The 12,191-nt window shown below is 35.6% G+C and overlaps 1 protein-coding gene across 1 annotated transcript in view; it reads left to right on the top strand.

Moving 5' to 3' along the window:
- Positions 1–12,191, top strand: part of XPO4 (exportin 4) — a 110,661-nt gene that overhangs the window by 84,818 nt on the left and 13,652 nt on the right. The window contains 9 exon segments of the mRNA XM_079138832.1: positions 410–466; positions 468–556; positions 1,349–1,504; positions 1,507–1,525; positions 6,560–6,719; positions 7,389–7,558; positions 8,428–8,602; positions 10,366–10,659; positions 11,045–11,225. Coding sequence (XP_078994958.1) covers positions 410–466; positions 468–556; positions 1,349–1,504; positions 1,507–1,525; positions 6,560–6,719; positions 7,389–7,558; positions 8,428–8,602; positions 10,366–10,659; positions 11,045–11,225 — 1,301 coding nt within the window.

Genomic DNA, 12,191 nt, shown 5'->3' with positions numbered 1-12,191 from the left:
CCCACCCCGTATCCCAGCACACTGGACCAATGGACAGAAACATACCCATGATTGCATTCTTTGGCTTATACATTTGGAGCCCAGGCACTACAATAGATGGCAGAGAGATTATGGAAAACATGGTATGAGTAACGATTTGACCCATATCAATAAAAAATTGGAAATAACCAGTTTTCAAATTTCCTGTATAAACCTTGATTGTTTATAAAAGCATTGTTTTACTTCTATGTCATAAACAGTAAATCAGAATTCCTATAGGCTATGAGAACAATTGTGTACTTATAATGCTTTTGTATATTGTTTTTGTGCTAACGTCTTAATTTATATTGTCTAGTATAGGAAGTTATAAATGTTCTTCATCTTTGTGTTTTGAGCTTCACAAGCTAATTGTTTGTTTTCTCTTTTTTAGTTTATTAGAAGAAAGAGTAACAAGACTCCATGGTCAGTTACAACGACATCAGCAACAAATTACTTGCTTCACCTGGTTCAGGCACCATTGATAACAAAATGCTTGATGATCTCTATGAAGATATTCACTGGCTTATTTTAGTTACAGGTTGGTTAGTTGTTTCTTTTTAAAATGTAGTTGTCAACTAAACAGTTTAAGCTCTAAAAAAACAATAGTCATTTATAGTATTGGATGAAATTTGGGTACAGTGTTATTTGCCACAGAGCTTTGGATGTAGTTTTTAAAAAAATCCTGGCTAACGATGTTTTCATTGCCTATTGCACACCAGATGTTTTATGTGAATCTCATCATACTGTACTGAATTCATACTGTTAAGTATTGTTACTGTAACCATCATCATCGTTGTCCCCATGGAACAGACTAGGAAGCTGAGAGTGTAAGAAACTAGACCAAGGTCACATTGCTATTAATTTTTGGAAGCAAGAGTGCAAATGTAGGCAGTATGGCTTTTAGGATTTTCTTCCTATCCACCATACTATTAGTGTTTCTTTATTTTAAATAATCAGGGAAAATCTTGACTTTTGGAAAAGCATTCTTCAATATTGATTTCTAGTATAAAGAAATAGCAGAAATCATATTAACTTTATAGATGATATTACTGAAAATTATTAAAAGGTAGTGGATTAAAATGCCTACATGTCACTATGAACTATAACTTGATGAACAAAACATTTGTCCTTTGCTGTATTTTTGAGGGTTGATAATCTGAGAAATTGAGTTTCTTCTCATCAACTTGAAATTAACAGATTAATAGTTACAATTTACTTTTACATCAATTTATGTGATGTATATAAATCAAATAAAACTGAAAACATTTATAGTGCAATTTGGTAAATGTAGATTTGTTAAGTGTTCATTTTAATTTTTTTTAAACTGAAGGCTACCTCTTAGCTGATGATACTCAGGGAGAGACTCCGCTAATACCTCCAGAAATAATGGAATATTCCATTAAGCATTCATCTGAAGTTGACATTAATACAGACACTTCAAATTTGGGATCTCCAGGAGAAAAGGCTTCTTCCATCCCAGGGTACAACAGACAGATTCTGTGATTAGGTAATATGAACTCTATAGCTGTGCTCTTGTAATTTATACTGTTTTATAAATTTTGAGTTGATGGGTAGATGACTAGAGGGATAGGCACGCTGTAAATCGAATACATGAAATAAAACAAAACTTGGAGAAGCCTTGAAATATACAAGGATGGCAAGTACTCAGTATTATTTAGGCAACACCTAAACACCTAGTGGGAATTGACAGCTATTTCTAGTATTGAAGAAATTACATGTAAAATTACTCTAAATAGGAGACTTGGAAGAGACATTCAGTCTGATGTACTATGAAAATAGTGCTTGTCCATCAGAAAGTAGTACTGATATATGTACAGGCACCCTTAATAAGGGAAAAAGGAATTTGAGGTTCTTAGGAACCAGGTGAACATTAATAAATGTTTATTATTAATGAAAGCTAAAACTACATTTCATTGGCTTTCTTAATGAAAACTGTAATTTTTGTCTTATAAAATGGAAGTATTTATCTTGAATATGTGAAATATGAGAACCCTGTTGGGGAACTTACAAGGTAGCAGAGTGCCTCCAATGAGAGGATTCACTTTACTCTTCTCAATAGTAATGGCAAATTTTTTCATTAATTTTTAATGGTGAAGTTAAGGAGGGGTAAACATGGACTAGATATGCTTTTAAAAGTAGATTTGAAAACAGTATTTAAATTAGAGTATTTTTCCATTTAAATTCAGAATGCAGGCAGGGATATCAGTAATGATGACAATTTTTTTTTTTTTCAGTTGCAAAATCAGTAACTCAAGGTGCTGTCCCTTTATTCTTTTCTTAATGGAAAAACATGGACATCATAAAACCTGTACAAAATAAAAAGTAATTTTTCTTTTTACAAGTTGGAATATTAAGCTTATATCAAGGAAATCTTTGGGAATTTATTTCCTTTCTAAATAACAGTTTTCTATTTGAAAAGTTTTAAATCATCCTCTGGGATTACTATAGTCTTTAAATTCAGCATCTGTGGAAATCGGTGCTTTTGCTTTGGTTTGTTTCATGGTGAATGTTAATTTCAAAGACAATACATTTCAGGGTGCTGTCATATATTCTTTGACATATTTCTTGCCTGGGTAGTACCATTAGGAATGCTTTCCTTGTATTTTAAGTGCTTTTTCAATTTTTTTCCAGTCCCAGGTATCAGTGTGGGAGCAAACATTTTTGTATCTGAGAGCACAGACTATGGAGGGTTGGGTTACCCCCACCCCCAATAAAAATGTCACCATGTTTTTTAATACAAGGAATTAAATGTAAAATTAACTGGTGTTTAGGAGAAATGTTCCTTGTTTAAAGCAAAAATGTACTTCACATTCCTTGAAAAACTATCATTTAGCAAATAATTATTGAGTACTTAACTATGTAGTAGGCACTTTAATGGGTGCTTGGGATATATCAGTAATAAAACAAACAGAATTCACTCTCCCTCTAGAGCTCCCTGTAAAGGAGAGATGATCAAGAAGTAAAGTGGTATTAGAAAACAGTAAATGCTATCTGTAAAAAGCCAAGCAGGGTAGGAGGATCAGGAATTAAGACTTCAGGGATCATTTCGGTTTTAAACAGTGTGATGTACATCAGCTTTATTAAGGACGTGACTTGAGAGCAAAGACTTGAGGTTGGTATGGAAACCATAGAGATGTTTGGGGGATGAGCATTCCAAGGAGAGCAGCAGCTAATACCAGTGCCCTGGACATATCTGGCATGTTCAAGAAACAGCAAGAAAGCCCTTGTGGACTAAGCAGAGAGAAGTAGAATTTTGTAAAAGATGGAGTTGGGGAAAGAGAGGGAAACCAGATAAGATCTTTAGACCTGTGTAGCATCTTTCACTTTTGCTCTTGAGTGAAGTGGGGTGCTATCGCAGAGTTTTGAGCAGGAAAATTACTTGTGTGTTAAAAACACTACTCTAATTGCTGTATTTAGAGTTAATGATGAAAATGAAAAGACCAGATATGTGGCCAGTTGCAGTAATTCAAGAAGATGATGGTGTCCAGATCAGAGTAACAGTAGTAGAGGTCATGAAAAGTTAAAAACACTGATTTTTTTTTTTCTTTTAGTTTGTGAAATGCAAATGTAATCCAGGATTGATTTAGGAAACCGAGTGCTGTCTGGAATATACAGTACTTTCAGATAGCATTCTTAAGGAACTCAAGTAGAATTGGGGTATTAATGTTGGAATACCAACAATAGGAGATATTTTGATCAGTAGTGTCCTCAATTGCCCTTTGGGCTGGGATCTGAGGATGTAGTAGACTAGTATAAGAACACCTGCATTCACCTAGTCTACTGGCAGGGGAGGATCCAGGGGGAACTTCTTGGAAGAGGTTAGCATTTAAACTGCTACTTGCAGGATGAAAGGAAGGCAACCAGTGCTCGAGGCAGTGATAGAAGCAGAAGTGGGGAGAGGGAAAACTTGGTGTGGCTAGTGTGTGACTGTAGTGGGAGGAACACTGGTCTGTCCTGGTGGTTGAGATGATGAGGCAGGGAGGATGCTATTGGTGGGCTCATGAGGTAGGAGTGAAACTGGGAGAAAGGATTTGCAATAGATAAGTAAACTGATCCAGTTGTTTAGAGGTGGTGTTCTGTGGAACATAGATTTAAAGGATGACAAACCAAGTTGGAAAGCATTTTATTAGTAATTTTGAAGTAAAGATGCAAAAAGGCTCTGGGTTTGAGAGGTGTGTCTGAGGGAGCTCTCCAGGCATGTGCTGATAGTTGGATATGGTGGAGAGGAGAGAGAAAGGATGAAGAAAGGCTCTCTGGGCTCCCCTGTGTCTGTCAGACCACTGCCTGAGCTGCTGCCCGCCGCCGCCCCCCCCCCCCGCCCCCATACCTGGGATTGAACCGACAGGTACTTAACCACTGAGACACATCCCCGGCTCTTTTTTTATTTTATTTAGAGACAGGGTCTCACTGAGTTGCCCAGGACCTTGCTAAGTTGCTAAGGCTGGCTCTGAACTTGTGATCCTCCTGACTTGTTGGGATTACAGGTTATTCACCTTCCTTCTACTTGACAAAAGAAAGGTGGAAGCTCTCCCTCATTCTGTACCTTACTGTGGAGATTGGCAGTTATATAAAAGACCACAGAGTGCCAAATAAAGGAGCAGGTGCAAATAGTGTGGTGTTTTCTAGAGTGAGTGTACAATCAGGAAGTTCAGCCCATTGCATTATGTAACATTGAGCAGGGCCTAATTTAATGTCAGCTAAGAGATTATTAAAATAATTTTTGATGATAGATCTCTGTGATTTTTGTCATATAACTTAGAAGAAATTCAAATAATTGGGTGACCTTGCTGTTTTTAAAATACCTTCTTTTTATTTATGTGGACAAGTTTTTTCACTGTTTATATCTATTAAAATGAAAAATATAGACCAAATTGTGTTCAATTTTGACTCATCTGGCAATAAGTAATATTTATTCACAAAGACTTGTGGGAAAAAGAAAATATACTGCTATGTTACCTCAAGGGATGGATAAAATTTTATTTTTTGTTTCGTAAGTTAAATTTGTGTTATGTTTTAAGTATTACAATGCTAACTCAATCCAGAAGATATTTTAAAATATTGTCTTATGATCATTGGAAATTCTTAAAAATTATCTTTTAATATCTAGACAGTTGTATCATAGAATATAGTATGACCAACAAATATAGAATATATATTTATTATTAGGATAATGTTCTATAGGGAATTGGAAGTGAAATGAAAAAAAAATTGTTTACATTGTAAATGAATGGTGTTAGCTACAAGAACACTGATGATTAAATTCTAGTATGTAAACATACATGTTAATGTAACCATTAATTTAGAATTCTGTTAGGCTAGAAATGATCTAAAATTATTTAATCTTTTGGGAGAAATTTGGTATGCTAACTTAAATGAATATGAGGTCATTAGGATTTTTTTGTTCACATACCCCCAAAAATAAATTTTGAAAGTTTGAGCACTGGTGTATAAGGAGTTCATGGATAGTGAGAAAAGAAAAGGTTCTAGGCTTAAAAACCTCCTCACTTAAAAGGAGAAGGCTGCTACTTTAAGAAAGAGTGAGCAGATGGATGAGGGGAATGTGGGAAGTGTGGTGCTGGGGAAGCCGAAGGAAGGAGTTTCTTCAAAAGGACAGAGTAGTCAACAGCATCTAGTATTTCTGAGACATCAGAAGCTGGATAAATAACTGAAACTTGTTCATCTGATATCATTACAAGGAGATTTCAGTCTTCTTGAGAACCGTGATGATAGGCACAAAGGCCAAAACTCAGTAATTAGAACCACAGTGTTACCATTAATATTTATTAAATGGTATTATAATTGGTTCTTTTATTATATCCTTTGCTTCTTTGCCTTTTGGCTGAAATCAAGTTAAATATATATAACTTATGTGAACTTATGTGCCCACCTTGCACTTCCAGAGCAAAGACATTTTTACTTAACTGCCTATCACACTATGTTAGAGACATCTTTTGGCCATATGAATTATGTAGCTGGGGACAAAGACAATATGTGCACTTAGGTAATCTTTCTAGCAAGATTTTTATTTAAAAATACTATTAGGAATCACGTTTATTGGGAAAAGGAGAACTATCAGATTTGGAGATAAGGGTCAGTACTGCAGACATTCTAGATGAGTCAGTTCCAGATCCTACACAACAGATCTTGCGTTTTATGGTATAAAATCACATGCTGTGCCTACCAGGGGAGTTTTAAGTAGTGATGGAATGCTGAAAGAATTTGGCATGCACTCTGAACATTTAATTTTATGAATTTCTTCCATTTTTCATCTTTAGACAGTAATGCTGAGATTTGCACATGCAATTATGTCTCTAGTGTTAACTTTCTTTCTTCTCTTTGTGTTCTACTTCATCATTGGTTAAAAATATTGTAAGGTATTTTTCTACAATCCTGTTGATGAGATTTTCAAGTATTTATTGACCTAAATCCAGAGTCAGAAATGGACTTTTAAGGAAAAAAATATAATTAGACAACCCCTAAATCAATAAAAGAACAAATGACTTCTGTTTTATACCTACAGGCTATTATCTGCTGTTCTAAGAGTTTCAGAAGTTGAATCTCGAGCAATAAGAGCAGATCTCACTCACCTACTAAGCCCTCAAATGGGCAAAGATATTGTTTGGTTTCTAAAACGCTGGGCCAAGACTTATCTCCTTGTGGATGAAAAACTGTATGATCAGGTCAGAATGTAAAACTTCTAAATTTCTTTTGGATTTATGATGATAGCAGTTATAAAAGTGGGAACATTTTTCTTGTTGATTTTTCTCATCAAAGTGGAATTGGAGCATTCTTCTGCACTGAAGAGAACTGAGGACTCTAATGCTGCTTTGTAGCTTTTCTTAGAGCACATCATTAGATTGTTTATTTTACCAATGTTAAGATACAGATTGCAAAATTGGGCACAGTGGCACATGCCTATTATCCCAGCAGCTCCACAGGCTGAGACAGGAGGATTCCAAGTTCAAGACCAGCCTCAGCAACTTAGCGAGGACCTGCCTCAAAAAAATAAAAAAGGAATAAGGATGTAATTCAGTGGTTAACCACTCCTGGGTTCAATCTCTGGTATCAAAAAAAAAAAAAAAAAAAAAAGATACAGATTGTTATTTGGGAATAGACTAATATGTTCTTTGATTTAAATATCATTCTAGTGTGTTAATATGAGATAACATTGACAGAAAAATCACATTGGAAAATAGGAGTGAATCTGAGAATCTTTTTGGACTAGGAAATTAATTTATAAAAGTAATGTGAAATAAGTACTGTTTTGGATTTAGATTCAGTTTTTCTGTTGGCAGTTTTTTCAGGTGATTGATTTTTCTGATCTCACAACATTTGTTTTTTCTCTAAAGATAAGTCTGCCATTCAGTACAGCATTTGGAGCAGATACAGAGGGTTCTCAGTGGATTATTGGCTACCTCTTACAAAAAGTCATCAGTAACCTCTCAGTCTGGAGTAGTGAGCAAGACCTTGCAAATGATACTGTGCAGCTCCTTGTCACTTTGGTGGAAAGAAGAGAAAGGTAAACCCATTACTGGAGAGACTCATGCAATGAGACCCACAAACTCATGCCGTGGGGGAGGTGTGGGGTAATATGCACTTCAGTTTGCAGATCTAAGTCCAGATGCTGCATTTCTTAGCTGCAGTGTGCTGTTATTACACTATTGTAACAAATGCAGATGGGGCTTTCCTGTGTTATAATTGAAGATTGCATTGACTTTTTTAAGATTTGGCTTCAGAGAACCTTGGGAGTAACACAAGTTTTATTAGTAATTGATAGTTTTTTAAAAACAATTTATGTAGAATATTCTCACTTTTTTTTTTCAGTTATCCTGTTAGCATTAGCTCCGCTTTAAAGATGAAAACAACTGATACTTAAACTCTGACGTTGCAAAGTAGAATTTTTAGTGCTTTCTGCAGCAATTCTGAAAATATTTTAATTTTTCTTACTGTACCTGAGTATCATTATTATTGTTGGTATTACTCTTGCCATTGACTACTATTTATCAAATTCTTATAATTTGTTATATATCCTCCTAAGGGTTTCATATGTGGTATCATCTCACTTGAACTTTATCAATGTCAGTTATCAATCAGCATGAGATTGAGGGCTGTTGTAACTGTCATTATCCCTATTTTGCAGATTAGAAAATTGATGATTAAGAGAGATTAAGTAAATTAATTCCAACTGGTTGTGGTTGTGCATGCCTATAGCCTTACCTACTCGGGAGGCTGAGGCAGAAGGATCAGTTGAGCTCATGAATTCAAGACCAGCCTGAGCAATACAGTGAGACCCCACCTCAAAAAAAAAAAAAAAAATCCAGTTATCTTCAATTTTCATTTTCTTAATATATGTGAAAGTAATATATGTTTTATTATTTCTACCCAAAGGGCAAACTTAGTAATTCAATGTGAAAACTGGTGGAACCTAGCTAAGCAGTTTGCAAGCCGCAGTCCCCCTCTTAACTTCTTGTCAAGTCCTGTGCAGAGGACACTGATGAAGGCTCTTGTCTTAGGGGGTTTTGCACATATGGACACAGAAACCAAACAACAATATTGGACAGAGGTAACAGTTCTCTCCAATTTGATTGCACCCTTTCATGTAATTCTGTAGTTGCTTTATCTATGTATTGCCATAAAATAGTCTATGGGGATAAAAAATATTTCAGTCATAGCTTTTTTGATATTTTTTCCTGTAGTGAGTATATTGAAGCTTATTGCTTGACAAATACTTCTCAGTTGTCCATACCTGTTTTTGTGAAAACATTGAATATTATCAAATGTTCTTTACTTTAGGCATATTTTCCCAAGTCTGATGAGGGTCTAAACTGGTGTGTTAAAATCTTAAGACTGGGGATGTAGCTTAACAGCAGAGCACTTCCCTAGCATGCGTGAAGCCATGGGTTGGATCCCCAGCATTGGGGGAAAGATGGAATTATGACATAAAAATTGGTGAAATATTTTCCTGTCTTGAACAAACAGACACAAATTAACCATTTTATTTTTTGGGACTGCTGTAAACTTGGTGACTTGAACAATATACATTTATTGTCTCGCAATTCTGGAGTCTGGAAGTTCAAGATCAGGAGTCAGGAGCATTGGTTCCTTCTGAGGGCTCTAAGGAAGAATCTATAGCTTCTAGTGGTTTGCTGGCAAGCTTTAGCATTCCTTGATAGGTGTAAGCCTCATCCTGATCTCTGTCTTGTTCACATGATATTCTTCCTGTGTGAGCGTCTGCATCCAGATTTCCCCTTTTAATAAAATACCAGTTATATTGGGTCAGTAGCCCACTCTGTTCCAGTGTGATCTCATCTCAACTGATTACATCTGCAGTGACTCTTTGTTCAAATAAGTTCACATTCTGAGGTGCTTAAGAATTGGATTTCCACATAGGAAGTTTTGAGAGGACACAGTTCAACCCATAACAACCACTGTGGACATATTATATAAGCTTTGAATCAGGGATCAGGTGTGTATGTAGGTTACTGGCCTGCAGTCCTTGTGTCTAAAGTACTCTTTAATTTCTGAGAAGGGGCACAGTACAAATCAGATCGTCACCTGTGACCCCAGAACTCAGGGAAACCAAGCAGACTATATGTTTCTAGTTTAAGTATATGTTTTGTTATATGGAAGTATATGGAATTAAGATATTGTTTTCATGAATGCACTGTACAAGACTTATGATCTGGAGTTAATGTGCTTAGAAGAGCAGGGATAGAAAGAACAGGCAAGAGCTTTGTGTTGAGTGCTTGTTAGAGCAGAGGTTTGCAAACTGCAGCCCATAAGCCAAATATGGCCTGTTTTTGTAAATAAAGTTTTATTGAAACAATTGTTTACATCTTCTCTGTGTCTCCATACTGTACACAGTGCAGAGTCCAAAATATTTAGTCTGGCCCTTTACATAAAAAGTTTGCTGACCCCTTCAGTGAAGTCTTAACTTTTTATCTTTTTATGATTTTGAGGGCTGGGGAGATAGCTCAGCTGGTAGAGTGCTTGCCTCACAAGCACAAGGCCCCAGTACTGCAAAAAAAAAAAAAAAAAAAAAAAAAAAAAGTTTTTGCTAATCCTTGAAAAGAGATGGAGGGAAATTGCACAATTGTGTGAATGGGACTGAAAAAGTGATATCTCATGACTTGGTATCATTTCTTTGTGTGTGCCTGAAGTTATCTATGATGACCCTCAAATGGGGAAATGTAGTGTGTAGTTTAGATATTCCTTGTTTTCTGTGCTTGTGCTATCTGCAGTAATTAGAAATGTTTTGGAAACTATTGATCCAAGTTGAGGAAGTAAATAAAGCATGTTTAGAAAGTTCATGCTGTACTTTTCTAGGTTCTTCAGCCACTTCAGCAGCGATTCTTAAGAGTGATAAACCAAGAAAATTTTCAGCAGATGTGTCAGCAAGAGGAAGTCAAACAGGAAATCACTGCTACGCTGGAGGCCCTGTGTGGCATTGCTGAGGCTACCCAGATCGACAACGTAGCCATTCTTTTTAATTTTTTAATGGACTTCCTTACCAATTGCATTGGGTTGATGGAAGTTTATAAAAATACCCCAGAGACTGTCAATCTCATTATAGAAGTTTTTGTCGAAGTTGCACATAAACAGATATGTTATCTTGGAGAGGTGAGCACTTTCTAGTTTTATCCCCTTAGGGTTAAAACTCTTCAAAGCTACAATAATGTGATAGATGCTTTTCTTCAAATTTGACGCATGTTTTCTAAAATAAATTTATTTTTCTAATAGACCCTTAAGAAGATTTTTAAAAAGAACTCGTGATTCAAGGAAGTCATGTCTAAAAAATAAAACTTGCCCTAAAATTTTGTTAGAAAAAGGCTAAATTTTAAATATCATTGTACTCTTAATATATACTTTTATTGTTATTGTTGATGTTTCAATATTTAAACAAGTATTATAGCTACTATTTGAATTCAGAGTAAATTTAAACTTGTCTACTTATTTCCCAGCTGGATTCTACCAAACAGAATAATTTTTGCTTGTTTTCTTACAGTCCAAAGCTATGAACTTATATGAAGCCTGCCTTACTTTGTTGCAAGTATATTCTAAGAATAATTTAGGGAGGCAAAGAATAGATGTTACAGCCGAAGAAGAGCAGTACCAAGACCTGCTTCTCATTATGGAACTTCTTACTAACCTTCTGTCAAAAGAATTCATAGATTTCAGTGACACAGGTATAGTGTGATGGTTTTTAAACTTGATTGTGATTGTTGTTTACATTAAAACAAAAGACTGTTTTAAGTGAAATCCCATAAAGTTCAGTTTACAAAACGATTGAAAATAAATCTATTTTGTTGAAGTGAGGTTCAGGGCCAAACGTTCCTGCTTACCTTTCCTTTTATAAGAATAATGTCTTCACCTAGGAATAGTGGTGCTTTCCTGTAGTCCAGCTGCTCAGCAGGCTGAGGCAGAAGGATTACTTGAGCCCAAAAGTTTTGTGCCAGTCTGGGCAACATAGTCTCTTTAAAAAAAAAAAAGTGTCTTTCATTTTTTTTTTGCAGTTTATTTTGAACATCAGGCCCTGTTCTTCTCACATAGGATGAAGTAGATACCATTGTTATTCTCACTTTAAAGATGAGGCAGTAGAAGCATACAGAAGTTAAGTCACTTACTCACAGGTATTTAGTTAGTAAGTTGGGATTAAATTTCAAAACCCAGCAAGTGACCATAGACTCCAGTCTCTTTAGTTATGTTTTATTTACTCCTTCATGTCCTCTGAAGCAGCATCTCAACAAACCTAGCACTTTGTGGAGTGTAGTTTGGGAAACCCTAGTGGCGTGTAAAACCCTGACCTCTAGAATTGACAAGCCACTTAACTTTAATAGCTCATCAATAACATGACATGAGGAAAGTCAGTTAGCCTGCCTGTTTTCTTTATTGACTGATAAAATCTATCCCCGCCCCAACTGCTTAACCCCATTGCCAAGCTTGCCTTTAAAGTATCTAGAAATTGTTTCATAAGAGAAACAAACTATATATAGCATTATTATGTTGTGAATGTTATGTAGACCTTTGTGATAGTAAACTTTATGGCTTCTCTATTGCCAAAGTCTCTTAAATTGTTTCTGTAATATACTGCTTTAGTCATTGCACCCAGTCTTTGAGATTGTTCTTGCTCTTTTTTCTTTTTTGGTCATTTT

This window comes from Sciurus vulgaris (genome assembly GCF_902686455.1).
Source record: "Sciurus vulgaris genome assembly, chromosome: 4".
Classification (NCBI taxonomy): domain Eukaryota; kingdom Metazoa; phylum Chordata; class Mammalia; order Rodentia; family Sciuridae; genus Sciurus; species Sciurus vulgaris.
This window is presented reverse-complemented; position numbering and strand designations above follow the sequence as displayed.